This window comes from Strongylocentrotus purpuratus, unplaced genomic scaffold (assembly GCF_000002235.5).
Source record: "Strongylocentrotus purpuratus isolate Spur 01 unplaced genomic scaffold, Spur_5.0 spur5_scaffold_16, whole genome shotgun sequence".
In the NCBI taxonomy this organism is placed as follows: Eukaryota; Metazoa; Echinodermata; class Echinoidea; order Camarodonta; family Strongylocentrotidae; genus Strongylocentrotus; species Strongylocentrotus purpuratus.
This window is the reverse complement of record NW_022145601.1, coordinates 18,188,717-18,204,849: the sequence shown is the minus strand read 5'-3', so window position 1 is coordinate 18,204,849 and position 16,133 is coordinate 18,188,717. Positions and strand designations below refer to the sequence as shown.

The 16,133-nt window shown below is 36.3% G+C and overlaps 1 protein-coding gene across 1 annotated transcript in view; it reads left to right on the top strand.

The window, feature by feature from the left end:
* The window catches only part of LOC115924694, a 23,821-nt gene extending 11,621 nt beyond the window's left edge, over positions 1 to 12,200 (top strand). Inside the window, exons 2-3 of the mRNA XM_030987438.1 lie at positions 10,714 to 10,957; positions 12,094 to 12,200. Coding sequence (XP_030843298.1) covers positions 10,714 to 10,957; positions 12,094 to 12,200 — 351 coding nt within the window. The remainder of the gene's footprint in view (positions 1 to 10,713; positions 10,958 to 12,093) is intronic.
* Positions 12,201 to 16,133: the final 3,933 nt, after the last annotated feature.

Here is a 16,133-nt window from a genome sequence, read left to right as displayed (position 1 = left end):
GCCCCCCAAAATGGAAAGGTTAAATTCCAATGGCATTTGAAAGACAATACTAATTTAGAACTTCCCTAATAAAAAAATTTAAAAAAAAAAAGGGGGGGGGGGGGGGGGGGGCTTGCCAATGTCTTTAAAGCCCAAGTCCACTCCAAAAATAACTTACTTTCAATAGAACCAGAAAAATCAGACAAACCAATCAAAACAAGTTTGAGCAAAATCGGATCACTAATAAGAAAGTTATGAAGTTTGAATGACATGAAAAACTTTGAAAATCACTACACAAATTGGCAACTCACTCATGAGTCTGTGACGTATGGTCCACACTATCCACTAATTATTTTCTTTATATTGATAATATACATTTCCTATGTTCACCCTAAGAATCTTATTTCTTCACACCAGCATCCAAGCTAGATTGTTAGTAATATTTTATGTGTGGATGCACAAATAAAGAGTAATTTATGTCCAGTTAAATCATGAAAAATTGAATTTTGATAAACTGTTTATATGAAAATCAATAATTATGAAATACAATATTCAGAAAATAGTATCAATTCTTCAAAATTCATAACAGTTTTTGGGAAATGTCATGCACGCAATATGATAATAATCATAAAACCTGGGCAAGGGCATGGGGAAATCAAGTTTTGGGGGATAAAAAGGAAAATTAATGGGATTAAACTATATAAAGCAATTGATAAGTTGTGAGGACATGACGTCACAAACTGATAACCATCTTGGCATCATCACAATCATCATCATCATCTCAAAACTGTATTAATCAATCTATAAGACTCTTTAGATTGATCAATACAGTTCTTATAACATATGACCTTTATGTACAAACAATAAACCAAATCATTTAATAAAAAGTGGTAAGAACAATTATTCCAACTCTATGGGCAACAACGTAATCTCCATTTTCTCCTCCTCGTTCAAATATTAGCTTCTTTTTCATTCTTTACTCGTGTTACTTCTCTATCTCTCTGACTATACTCACAAGAAAGTAGAATCAACGGTTTGACATGAAACAGTCTAGAAAATGAACTAAATTTATTCAAGTATCAAATGATTTTGAATTACAGACAGCTTTCTCCCACGAGATGAAAAAAAATATCTCCCTAACCAGAAACTGGCAAAATAACTAAATGCCTTTCCCTCTTTGTAGTCTCTCATTCTTCCCTCTAGTGATGGAGGGTCCTTATCTACTAGGTACACACAAATGTCTCTATACATAGTAGACGACCAGCTCTGCAGTCTGCATGCCTTTCTCTCCCCCCCCCCCCCCGCCCCCTCTCCATCCATCGTCCAGTTTATCTCTACCTCGGATGGCTGAACAGTACCCCCAGAGTCAAGGCAGAGAACACCCATAAAATAATGACTACCGGTACTCGATTTCCAAGCTTGAGTCCCCTCCTTGTAGAAAGTCACGTAACACTTCTGTTGTCCATTGTGAAATGAGCTCTCTCGTAGCATCTACGTTATCTTCTGATTCATGGGTCATAGTGTTCGATGATGCTGCAACTGATAAATAAAAGGGAAAAGAAAATCAAATTTAAGTTCGTGACCAAAGAACCCTCATCACTTCTTCAACACTAGATCATGTAGCAGACGTGTATGCAGGGGGGAGGGAGTTTCGGGGGTTGAACCCCCCCCTCCTCCAATTTTGTTTAGACTATGTGTGTGTGTGTTTTTGAGGAAACCCCCCCCCCTCACTTTTTTAATAACAAAAATAAATTAAACATTTTTTGTGCTAAAGGGTGACCCAAAAAAGGTGACCTTACCCCCCACCAACTGAACAAAATATCGGTCTCCCAAATTTCATATTTTCGGGGAAAAAAAGAAGGAAAAAAAAAGGTGCTCTTACCATCCCCGGCTTATTCACCGGCTGGCCGAGTCGTTGTGAAATTGACTGCGTGATTTTCAAATTTTACCCCCCCCCCCCCCCCCCCCCCCCCCCCTCGAAAAAATCCTCCGTACGCCCCCGTCATGTAGATCCTCAAGTAGAGCTCATTGATATCAGACTATTATATTCAGATCCAGATCGAAAAAATCTATCGTTTTCATGGCCTCTTTTACTTTCTTACATTTATAATTTCTAATTGCAATCACTTTCTAGGCCTACATGTAACTGTCGGCCATTCTAGTAGACCCTATTCCATTATCAATTATAGGATCTAGAAAGTCTATTCATATTTCATGAGACATAAATCTCATATTACTGTACATTTCTACCTAAAACACGAGACGAGTGTACTTAAGCAGCTTAAAAGACAATCAGTCTACTTAAAATGCACACACATTTGAACATACGGGACTAGATCTAGGCCTAGATTTACTAAAGTTGGATCTCGGCCCACTCTCATTACGTCGTATTATCAGCTTTATTAGTCATAAAAATGAATAACCACAAACTTTGGTTTTCTTACCGTACAAATGACACTGGATTGGAAGAAAATCACTGCAGAATAGCGGACTATGTACAAGATTATGATGTTGATTCGATACGAATCCCGTTGTTTGCAACAGGACAGCTGATCACGGCGAAGGTGAAAATGGACTAGAATTATGTCCCGGCATGCTTTGCGATGAAACAACCGTGAAGGCACGTATTGTGTTGTGATTCTCATTGTTCCATAGTTTACATACTTTTTCGAAAAATCATAACTTTCCGATATCCGATTTTGCTCAAACTTTTTTTGATTGCTTTGTCTGATTTTTATGCTTTTATTGTAAGTAAGTTATTTTTAGAGTGGACTTGCCCTTTAAGTGGGAAAATAACGACTATTAGTTGTCGAATCGACTTAGGAGCTATAGAGCCCTGTTAGTATTCAAAATAATAGTCTGATTTTTCATACCATAGTACCGAATGGTCGTACGTTTTATGCTGCACAAAAATTCAATCAGTTTAATTTTGGCCATTACAAGAAGTGGGTTATTGATGTAGACAAATGCTCATGTACCCTTTTCAGCTCATTTTATGTATGTTATTACCAAAGAAGGAAAAAAAAGCCAGTCAGTCACTCAAAAGTGTCTGACAGTGACCCTTGGGAGGAGAGTCAATCAGACTCTCGGCTTACAATACACCTCTCTGTTAATTATCTACTTTTTATTTATTATTGTTAATTTGTATTTTGTACATTATACTTTCTGAAAAACAACCGATAGGCTGAGAGAGTGACTGTGTTTAAATAAATAAATGAAATGAAATGAAATGAAACGATGCATTTGCCATGAATTAATTGTGAAATGTATGTGCGTGGCTCACTCTGCGTGGTTGTCAGACTGACATTCAAGTGACAAAATACAAATTTGCCCTTGGAAGAAATTCAATTAGCGGTCAAGATTTCTCGTCATCAATAAAAATGGTTTATGCAAGATTCCTCGTCATCAATAAAAACTGTTAATGCAATATGAAATGAGGATTCTGAAGGCCATCATTGGGACTCATACAATATTTGTCTCGAGATTTATTATTTCTCGAATGAATTAAAGTAACACTTTACATTAAGTTGTTGTTCAGCAGAATAATTTGTTTTTAATTAAATTGTCCTTATCGGACAGTGGCCTTTTAACATGTAGTTTCCAATGTCGTATCACGAGATAACTTGATATCGAATGGCTTTGAATAGAGGTCCAAAGAGTACCGTCATATTCGCTTGTCGTCCGGGTTACTGGTTCTAAACAACAGAACCTGACAGTATAGGGCTTACCGCGAAACCCTTCAAGCAACGGCCTGGAGCAGGGCAAATTTAGTGCTTGGGGCTGGTGTGATTGGTTGGAACCAGGGGCCGTTTCTCGAAACCGTCATAAGTCGAACTTTTTAGACATCCTATTGAAACGTGTGATATAGCATTAACACGCGTTTATATGGGATGTCCACGAACTGTGACTTATAACGGTTTCAAGAAACTTGCCCCAGCATCCTTGACAAGTTGGCCAATATGTCGTCACACTTCGGTGCTCTATAGTTTTTCGCTTCTCTCACTACTTTTTAAATCCAATTTCTCATGTAGAAAATCTTTCACTTAATTGTACACAGACTGTACCGTACGTTTCGTATACTAGTGTAACAATTCTTTCTCTTTTGAAATGATTTTTGTTTTGTTTTGTTTTTCGTTGTTGTCAAGACTGGTACATATTATAGTATACACAATGTCAAAGAACGCATTAAATGAAAATAAAGCAAAAATCAAAAAAAATATCCCATTGACACTTTGTAATGAAATATCACATAATTACTGATGATATTTAAAAAATCTTAGGTAAGGCGAAAAGATAAATACAAATAAGCGAACAGGGTAGCCCTATTATTATGATGGAAAATATCATTCAAAAGACAGCATCAAGCCCTTACCAGGGACGCTATCGTTCAAAGTTGTGTCGTATTACTACCTACTTTACATGCTTGTTAATTTTACTGGGTACTCTTTCAAGGATAAATGATTCCCAGGCCCCATGACAAATAAGTTACCGTCATCAAACAGCAGCCGAAATAATGCAACAACCGTGACATTAATTTTGGCCTTCGTGATCGTCATGTATGAATATAATTAATGAGGAATTTATGAGACGCCGTAACGCTCCTGGCACTCCAACATTAAAAATAAACTTGAGTTCTGGTAAAAAAAAAAGAAAATTATTCTCACAGAATCAAACAAAACTTACACCGAATGTTCAAGAATACAAATAAATGTCATGTGCCAAACAATTTTGGTAGAAAATGTATACTGGCCGAGTAATGAGCATAGAAAGACAAGGAAATCAAGGTAAGTAGGCCTGACACCATTTGTGTAGTCCCATATACATCTTTATGTGTAAAGTGCTTGTTACTTTACCAAGACTCCAGAACCTTGCAGTACATACCAATACTTACATGCTTCATGATGAACTTTTTCTGATCCATTCCACACCTTTTCTTTCACAATGCAATCGCATGACCAGAACTCAACTTTATCTTTAAATTACTGCTAACATTCATATACATGTATGTATGTACTTCATGGTAGAGACACGAAATACTTACAGCTATGGAATATATTTGTCTCCCTTTCACTTTCCCTCTCTTCCCTTTTTCTTCTATTCCTATGCTCTTTTTCTATCTTTTGTTCCTTCCTAGTCTAATTTGTATGCATCACTATATATTGTATGTATTCTTATTTTTATTCTCGAAAGGATGACAATTCAAGCTCCTGCTTGACACGACCCCTTTTCTGTTTAAACCATGTCCGATCATACATCTAAAGTTATACAATTGTAAATGTCAATATGTTGATGTATATGAAATAAATAAACATTAATCAAATAAAAAATATCGGTAACCTGCGTAGTGAGTGGCAAATGTTGATTAATATCTTGCCGAAGGATGTTAGTGCCGAGCTCGGATTTGAACCCCAAACCCTGAATTGAGAGTCAAGTGACTTCACTGTACTTCGACACCTCTTCTATACTATGATAGCATTCTTAGCAATAAAATCTATGGTAGAAAATTATCTAAAAACTTTTTCATCGCAAGTCAATGGTGGCAATTCCATTGCGGTGTTGGGGTGCATTGGTGGGGGGGGCTTTGGGATGCCCCGGTTTTTAATGCACCAAAGGACAACAAATGATGAGGAAAAGGGAAGAAAAAAGGAATTAAAACAAAGAGATAAATTATTCCGAAGTATACTATACAATGCAATTTTTCACTACTTAATTTGAAAATTCCCCTCGCCCTGTCGATCTACTCCCTCACATAAAATAATTTCACTTTCTCATGAAAAATTGCCCCGGAAAAGGAAAGCTTTCGAAATTTGCCTGATGATACAATGTTACCTATTTTGCTTAAAAGTGAAAGAATGAAAGGGTAGATGTTGATTAAGTTCATTCTTTGCTTTGCCTGTGTGATCAAAAGCGCTCTAAAATGCAAAGTTAAAAAATGGAAAACCGTAGAATTTGTAGCTCTGTCGCTAAGCAACTATACCATTAAAACAATAACACATCAAGGGCGTTGCTGTTATGCGAATGTTTACACAGCAATTATGCAAACAAATTATTTCGAGGGAGGTGGGGGTGTAGGCCGAAAACCACATATTCAACGGATCGATATACCCGAGTTAAATATACTGCGTTCCTGGCACTGTCTCAAACCCTCAACATTTTGGGCTCATTACGCTAGTGAAAAGCCATATGTATTATATATATAAACCATCCTTATAGCAAACAATTTATAACAAAAAAAAACCTGAAAAATAATATTCTAGCTGTCCGCAGCACATCGTCACGTGGGCCACATGTGGTTGTTAGGCTTTTGTTTAAGACACAGGTGCATACACACAAGAAATAAGGTTGCAATTCTGCTACAATAGCAGCATCCTCTTCCAAATACGCGTATAGGTGAATGCAAATCTGCACCCCAATCGCACCCTTATTTCTTAATGTGTTTAAAATACAAGTAAATCGGGTATAACAGTGAAAACAGGCGCCAATTTTATCAAAGGTATACATCATCATTTTTTAACATACAAATGAAATTGATCATTTATCCCAGGACGTGTAATAACCACGTTTTAGTCAAATCGCTCGCCATCGCTGGGGTATGCTTAATTGAAAATGTAATGATCTGGAAGGGTGGTTCCTTTACAAAAACAATATTTAGTGTTGCCATAATTATTTAGGGTACGTTACCGTAATCAATTACAGTGTTTGGTGGGTGAACACACATACACACACACGCGCACACAAACACTCACACGCGCCCACACAACGTCTTCTATTTATACAGTGCAGTCTTTTCAAACGATACCCAACTTTACCGAGCAACCTTTTGTTATATACACACTTAGATTTATTTTATCAGTACATCATTAGAACACAATTTCTCTTTTTCACACGAATCACACACACACACACACACGCACCCACACGCGCCCACACATAAACAACGCCTTATATTTATACGGTGCAGTTTTTTCAAACGAAAACCAACTTTCCATAGCAAAATTTTGTTATATACTCAATTAGATTTATTCCTAAACATCATAACAATAACTTTATTTGACATACAAATTAAGTGTTTGTGCTATTATATTTAACAGTTTTAAACCAGCAATGTACAAAAAGATATACGGTCCAGAGTAGGATTAGCACAATACTAATGACTGTTTATTCAACTCGTCTTTGCTTTCATTTTGATATCGTCTTTCAATCACATTATCCATCATCATGTAAGTATATGAAATATAATTACATTCCAAGGTCACGAACATATCAATATGTATTTTAAAAAATATGAAAGGTCACTTATCTGCTTTTTTTTCTTTTGTGTGGGTGTGTGCATTAGTGATGAATCTTAAATAAGTCATTACTTTCTTGCGCAAATGAAGTTCAGACTAGCATTTTCGACGATTACTTAATAAGCTGAAGGAAAGATGTGAAAAATGTAAACAAATTGTATAGGTTATGAATGCAATTGGTGTAGAGCTCAGGAAAGACGGGAGAGGAAAAAGAGAAAGAGAGAAAGAATTTAAGAGCAGAGAGAGAAATATAGAAAAAAGGACATGGATACATGATTTTATAAAGCATGAAGAGAAAAAAATATAGAGAGAAATAACAGATAGAAAGATAGGGAGAATAGATACAGAAATATAGAGAGAGACGGACAGAAAGAGAGAGAGAGAGGTAGAGAGAGAGAGAGAGAGAGAGAGCAAGACAGAGAGCGAAAATGAACGGGGAAACATATTTTATAATTCGGAAGCGATATTTTTTCCAGCTTAATAAAAAAGAACGAACAAACGAAAGAAAGAAAGAAAACAATCGGAGACCCTTTCTGCTTTTATGCTTGAAGTTTCCTTTAATGTCACCGGTCATGAAACAAAAAAGAAATAAAAGGAAAAACGACTCAAGAAAGAGAGAAAAATAAGAAAGATAGAAAAACAAAGAAAGAATAGAGAAGAAAAGCAAAGAAAGAGTAAATATATAGCCTTCACCCTTGGCGCAATGTATACGCTTTCTTGCCTGTCACCGTTCATTAAACTTAAAAATAAAATAAAAAAGTATTTAAAAAAAAGGCTCTACCAGACTTGCAGCCTTTTCACACACACCTAAAATTCATCGTATGTAGAGCTGATTAGTTTAAAGCTGTTTAACTCAACAGTTTTAAACAGTTTTAAAGAAAAATTTCCCTGTGTGAACATCGTTTTTACGATGTTCGGATAGATATGCAGTCGCGATTCATACGCCCCTCAAAGCAGGCTGCAGATATGAAGTTCGTATCTAGAGAGCCTGACATTTTGTGTGTGAACGGTTATACGTGTTTAAACTGGATGGAGCGTGCGCTTTGTTTGATATGACCTGATCTTCAATGCGCAATGGCACTACTGCGCATTTTAAGAGCAGTAGTTAATCACGAAACGATTAACGATCGCACCGAAATTTCTGAGTGTGAATGATGTCGTATGTAAAGCTGATTAGTTTAAAGCGCTGTAAACTAATCAGCTTTAAAGAATTTTACTCGTGTGTGAAAAGGCTGCACGTGGCTCTTGAATATTACCATTCATGAGAAGTAATCATCGCCCCTGATCGTCATGTTTGTCAAAATATTAAGTAGTCGAGCTGTTTACTGGGGACTTTGTGTCGATCTAAAATCCCTATTCTTGGGGATTGAGAGCATTTTCATCAGTCAATGCCTTTCAAGCGTCAGAAACTGGGTGACACTATATAAAACCGCCTACCATCTGACAAAATTGTGCTTTGCAAAGAAATTGGCGCAACTCCCTGCACGCTATGTAAACAAAAGAATAAAACGAAATAAAAGAGTCTATCAAAAGTTTAAGACATTGCAAAACGGAGGCGTGAAAGTGTTAAATAATTCTTCGGTAATATTCATGGCTATATCTCGGTTTTCGATTCACGACAATGCATACAAGTATATGTCATGTAAGTGGTAATGCTAAATTCACACCGACGCCGAATTGATGGCGAATTAAATCGGCGAGCAAAGCGGCGGCAAAGCGTAACAAAGCTTAATTAAAGCGTAAAGACCGTAATAGAGCGTGAGAAAGCTTTGAGCAATTTGGGACATTCGGCAAGAGCGCCAATTTTTTTAAACTGTTTAAAAATTTGAGGCGATCTGTCACGAATTGCGTAAAGCGGGGAGAGCGTATTAAAGCTTATCAAAGCGTCACAAAGCTTATCAAAGTTTTGCTCAAAGCGTTGGAAAACTTAACAGAGTTTAACAGAGCTTGGTTCAAAGCGGTGACCCGACTTTGTATGCTCTGTCACCAATTGACACGCTTTGTTAAGATATCTGAGCATAACATATCTGAGGAGATCGTGAGATTTAAACAAAAATGACGCCGAAATGATTGCCGATTTAAAGCGCGACATTCGGCGTCGATGTGAACTGTGCATAATGATGATATGGCTAGACATAATGTAGATGCAGGTGCGATAGAGTATAACATATATGACACCCATGCCCTTCACATGATTACATCAAGCAATATTGTATTTCACATGAATCGTGTTTATATGTGCCGAGCACAAATTATTCGCACACACGAGAGAGAGAGAGAAAGAAAGAGAGAGAGAGAGAGAGATGTGGAGAGATAGATAGAGAGAGAGAGAGAGAGAGAGAGGGAGAGAGAGAGAGAGAGAGAGAGAAGGAGAATTAGGTTAATGGAAAACCGAAAAACGTCACCACCGCTCTAATGTGTAGGAGAGTACAAGTAAGAAAAGAAGATAAAGAATGAGAATGGGAAATAGGAAAGAGAAGGTGAGAGATGGAGAATTTTAAAGAATGCAAGGGAATTGGAGAACAGGATTTTGGATAATTAGTTAGGACAGAAGAGAAGAAAAATAATGTAATAATGGAAGAGAAGAATAGAAAAGGAAAAATAAGAGACGGGAATTACGAAAGAGGTGAAATAAAAGAAGGAAAACGGGGGAATGCAAAATAGGACGAGAACTAAAGAGAGAAGAGGGGGAGAAGTAGGATTTAAAAAAAAAAGGAAAGTAAAGTAATAGCCCGACGGTGATAGAAATAGTATAAATGACGGAATGAAAATACGAAAGGGATTATAATTTATGAATGCATGGATATTTCTTCACAAAAGCCATCAGGCGAGGCTTTCAATTAAGCTTTCTTGTATGATTTGTACCGCCAAGCATAGACTCTGTTCTTGTAATGTCGGATAAGCCGTTCCAAAGCGGGTTATTGTATTTGCTTCCTGCATTACGACAGATCACACACCAAATTTAAAATAACAATGATAATAGTAATAATGATTATTATAATAATAATGATTATAATTATAATAATGATAATAATGAAAGTAATACTAGTGTTAATAAAAAATAATGATTGTAATGATAATGATAATACCACTTATACTACCGCTATTACTACTACTATTACTGATCAGAATAACAATGACAATAACAATACTTCATGTAGATAAAAACATAGGGTCGTTCACTCTCATGAAGAAACAAAAAAAAAATCATTTTAATATTCAAATGGGACTTAAAGGTTTCAGGTCACCAACTGAAGCCTACTACTGCTACTACTACTACTACTATTACTACTACTACTACTACCACTACTAGTACTACTACTACTACTACTACTACTACTACTACTACTACTACTACTACTATTAATCCTTGTATCCAATAGGGAGCTAGGACAACAGTATCAAAATGTTATCCACTCCTTCTCCCTTTTGTTATGCATTACAGGTCGTGGGATTTCTCAATCTTCTCTACCAGTTCTTCGACTCCTGCATTGAAAAATACGACGTCTACAAAGTCGAGACCATCGGCGACGCTTACATGGTCGTCAGCGGTGTTCCCATACGAAACGGTGATCGACATGCTTTCGAGATCGCCTCGCTGGCTCTCGACATGATCGAAGGGGTACAGACCTTCAGATTACCGCATCTCAAATCTGAGAGAGTACTGATGAGGATCGGTGCTCACACAGGTAAGAACTTCGTGAGGAATCTTAGACGTATGTGCCTTTAGGGGCTTAGGGTTGCAACCCCCCCCCCCCCCCAAAAAAAAAAAAAAAAAAAAAAAAAAAAACGTGTACTTTGATTCTTATGTGCCACATAAATAATCTCCCTTTGCCAAATTTTATTCATCATGGGAAAGATATGCCAAAGTCTTTAACATTATGTAGCTGTTTCCATTGCAAGAATAATATATACCGACGTTGGAAGGCTTGTCATGGAGCTAATCAATTTCGCAAAGCCAGTTTGTCGCAGAGAGCAATCGGTACGTTAATTGTTTTGTGGAAGGAAATTACACGTGTTGTATAGGAGCGACGGTACAGAGAGGCTCAGTAAATAACCGAACTGTTAATCAATTAAATCCCACTAAATTGGATTTTGTTTTAACTATATTGCATGCTTTAATACTGAATCGTGTATCCTCTTGCCTCTATTACTCCTCCCTGTACTACTGATGATATCATCGAAGGCATTCGTATTTATTTATTTTTCTTCATTCAATATTTTTCTATCTTTGATTAATACGTTGATTGATGATTTATTCACATTTTACCATCTGGGCCCCGTTGCACAAAACCTATTATTGATAGTAACTTTGTCATCAATGGTAACTACCATGGAAACCTTGATTTTGATTGGCTGTTGAGCCCTGTTACCATGGTAGTTGCCATTGATAGCAAAGTTACCATCAATGGTAAGTTTTATGCAACAGGGCCCAGGTCTGAGTATTTTGCATTTCATTTAATGTATCAAAATTTCAATTCAGTTTTGGCTTTAAAGATTAAGATATTGATTCAATTATGTATAATCAAATCAAATAAATCGTGTACGCACATTTATTTTCTTGGAATATAAACTATTGACCCAAACTTAGCCAATGATTCCGTTAGGGTTATTTAATCAAATGAAGTGAATCAAATACAATCAAACAAAATAAAACGATATCGAATCAAATCAATCCAAACATATTGATTGAAATAAAATGACATCAAATCTAGTTAAATCTAGCCAAATAAATTCATCTCATTTTAAATCTAATCAAATCAAATCGCATCAAATTAAATCAAATCATATCAAATCGAAATCAACATTTCAACCTCTCTAACAGGTCCGTGTGCTGCCGGTGTTGTGGGATCAAAGATGCCTAGATATTGCCTGTTTGGAGATACGGTCAACACAGCCTCCAGGATGGAGTCTAATAGTTATCGTGAGTAAACTGAAACCATGCCCATCCGATGGCTTACTTAGCTCCATCGGGTCTCTGCGTCGTGTCGGGTTGTCGGGTTGCACGTAAACGAAAACATACCATATTCCCCACAGGTCGGATACTATACGTTGCCTAGCTATACGATTGCCCTATATTCACGAATGGTCGGGTAAACTAATATTTTTTTCCTTCAAGACAATCATTGAGAAAGGGCTAAATTTACTTCGTGTTTATTTGTGAAAACAAGCGAACACATTCAGGCAATGACGAAGTGTTGATCGCTGGCCTTGTTATGTGAAAAATTATCTCGAATCAAAAAGTTATCGTACATTTGCTGTAGGTTTTTTTTCTTCAAAGAGTGTCGAGGCAACTGGACCCAACACTGAGGCGATGAGTGGGGTGTATATCGTATACGTTAGACCCGACCCTTCGCGAATAAGAGCTTCATAATTCACGAAAGGTTGTGTATTAAAACGGGAAGTTGTCAGGCTTTTGGCTTTCTCTATATCTTAGTTTACAGTTTTAAAGAAACGATTATGATAAGAAAAAAGCTGTTTATCATTGACTTTTTGTATTTGATTTGTTTCCAGCAATGAAGATCCACATCAGTGATGATTTTAAATCAGTCCTGGATACTATCGGAGGCTTTCAGACCGAACCCAGAGGTATCATAGAGGTCAAGGTAAGTACTACCGGTTCACTAATAATTCAGTTCTGGTAAGAAAAGAAAAATAATTCTTACAAAATCAAACAAAACTTACACTGAATGTTCAAGATTACAAATGAATGTCATGTGCCAAACAATTTAGTTAGAAAATGTATACTGACTGAGTAATGAGCATGGAAAGATAAGGAAATCAAGGTAAGCTAACCCCTACACCATTTGTGTAGTCCCATATACATCTTTCTGTGTACAGTGCTTGTTACTTTACCAAGACTGGGCCAAATTTATTATGATTTTGATGACTCGAGAACCTTGCAGTGCACACCAATACTTACATTCTACATGATCAACTTTTTTCTAATCCATTCCACACCTTTTCTTTCACAATGCAATCGCATTACCAGAACTCACCTTTATCTTTAATCTTAAAGTTATCAGTATCTCCATGACATTGTACCACAGTGTTTAGTCAATGGGTTTATGTTAAGCAATGTGTGTGTGTGTGGACGTGTGCGTGTAGGTGAGTACTGGGTTTCTGACAGACAAAAGACCAAAGACCAAAGAGTCCTCCGTTCAATCACAAATTTGCCTCTTGATGAGTGAGGTCTTGGGACCCAAGTTTAAAAAGGAATTGGTAACATTGTTCAGATGAGAGAAAATGGTGCTAATGTATTTAATTCAATGCTAGATGTACAATTAAAGATAATTTGAAAGTTTGAGTGAAAACGGACCATTATAATGATACAAATTGGGAAAAACTGATCTGATCGATTCCTTAAATCCCCCAAATATATTATTACAATTTAATTACATTTAGGGTCACCTTTGTAAATCGCCACCGAGCAATGACTTGGCTCCATATACCATCCCAGACATTTAAGTGATCAAAGATTGATAAAAGCCCGTCTTTTATCTTATTCTCAAGGAAAAACGGTAGGGAAAATTCAAAAATGGTTGGGAGAGTTTACCGTTAATCGTTGTTAGAGGGTGTTGCACAGTGACGCCTTCAAAGAAAACCATAAATATCTTTGTGGTTTGAGGATTTTCTGAGGATTTTTTGCCTGTTAGAGGGTATGTACAGTAGAAGGAATATAGTTGTTGTTGTTGTTTATCTTTTTCTTCTTATTTTTCCTCTTCTTCTACTTCTTCTTCTTGTTTCTTCTTCTTTTCTTCTACTTTGTTCTTCATCTTCCTTTTCTTCTTGTGATTGTTCTTTAAGTGTTTTTAAAATAAATAATTGTATATTGTTCTTCCTGATTGCTTACTTATCCTACACAGGGAAAAGGCAACATGTTTACGCATTGGCTTCTGGGTAAGGATCCCCCTCAGCGCGAACGTACGTCCTGTCCTGAGGTCGAGATCGGTGACGTTGGTAACGCGGGGTCAAGAAGCGTGTCAAAGGTCAACGGAAATGACATCATCAACTATGGCTACTATCGTGACGACGAAGAAAATTAAAATCTATAATTTAGTAGATACTGACGCAGTACAAAAACTAAATAGGAAGAAGAGTAGAGACTCAAGAATAGGCCTACGTCCTTAAAACGTGCCTACATACACACATGTGTGACTATCTTGCCTAGAATTTGATATAACGGTACATTTTGCAACATAATCCAGGAGTAGGTTTCACACACCGTATATACAAGCTGGATTTTCAGGAAATGTTTCGGCTAGTCTGTGTACTATTCTTGCTCGTATTGTAATATCGATAAGAGCATTTTGCATTTCATTGCCATATTTGTTACATCATTTCTTCATGTTTTGGTTTTGTGTGTCTTTGCCTAATGTTTTCATAATTTATTAACAATTATGAGCTTTATTCATCTTTTAAAACTATTTGTATTCCGAAATTCAATGTGAATTACCATGTGACATTCGGCTTTGCAGTGATACATCTGTTTTGGACATTGCAGGCAGGCTAAAGATGTATTACTCTCCCATTTTGAAACGATTTTTCGTTGAAGTTTTCGAGTCGTCCTATCTGAACTTCAATTTATCCACAAACAACTTTCGTCTGAATATTTATCGTTTGTAATTGGTGTTATCAATTTGTTCAACGCCCTACGTACTCGTTTGTATTTTGGAATTGAACCCAACTTATGTCTGCATCGTGCTTAGACTTGGAACTGATTATTTGGAATCTGGGAAAATACTTCAAACACAGCGAATGACGAACAGTGAATATAGTGCATTTATTCAATTCAATTTTATTTCTGTTTCCAACAAAACATTACAAAAATCAATTGTAATCATTTACAACAATTAAAGAATACATATTGGAAACTGAGGGGTCCACTAAAAAGCAATGCTTGTACAATATTGTAGTCATCATGTATCCAATGCGCGATATCATGTACAAAAGGCATGGGGAAAATATTCAAAAGTCAACCGCTGTTAATATGTATTTAAAACAAAATAATGTGAAAATATTCATTTCGTATTTCTGCCATTTGGAAGGTTTATTTACATGACTAATTCTTCAGGGATTTTGAAGATAATTGACCCACAGCGTTATGTTAATAAAACTTATATCGACATTTTGCTTCACTTTGCAAATTCCCCCCATGCTTTGCGTACACAATGCCTCGCATTAAACGTTGAGGGCTCCATAGCGCTATTTGCTGTTATTCAAGCATTGTCTGTATGGTCGGTTTTTCGAAGTTATGTCTGAAAACCGGCTATCCGATCATGGATTTATCGTTTATCAAGCTAAAACAGTGTCGTGCTTTTAGGAGAGTTTAGCCAACCCGGTTCGAGTTGTATTGGGCACAATATGCTTTACTTGGGGGAAATACAATACAAAGGAATAGATGTCACGTTGTCACCTGCTGAAACCAAGTTGGCTAAACTATATGTTCAATTTTTTTTCAATGTTTTCCATTTGGTTGAGTATAATGTGTATACAGCTTGAAATTAAAGAAATCTTACTCTGCATGTATTTACTTCTCGTCTAATTATAAATTATATTAAAACAAAAACAATTACGTTTTACCAAAAATAAAATGTCCTTTAATATAACGATCTTGTTGACATTAAAAGAATTGTTATTGAAAGTAGTTACGAAAATTAGATTGTTAGATTTTTTTTAAAAGCAGACAAATAGATGAGTGATTGCCAGGAAGGAGACTTCTATATTCAACTGAGATCAAAATGTGAACATTCATTCATTTGTAACTTTACCATAAATACCTGAAAATATATGAAGAGCAATTTTTTAGAGATACAATGTAATTCTTGTCATGCGGTTGCATCATAAAAGAAATTGTCTGGAAGC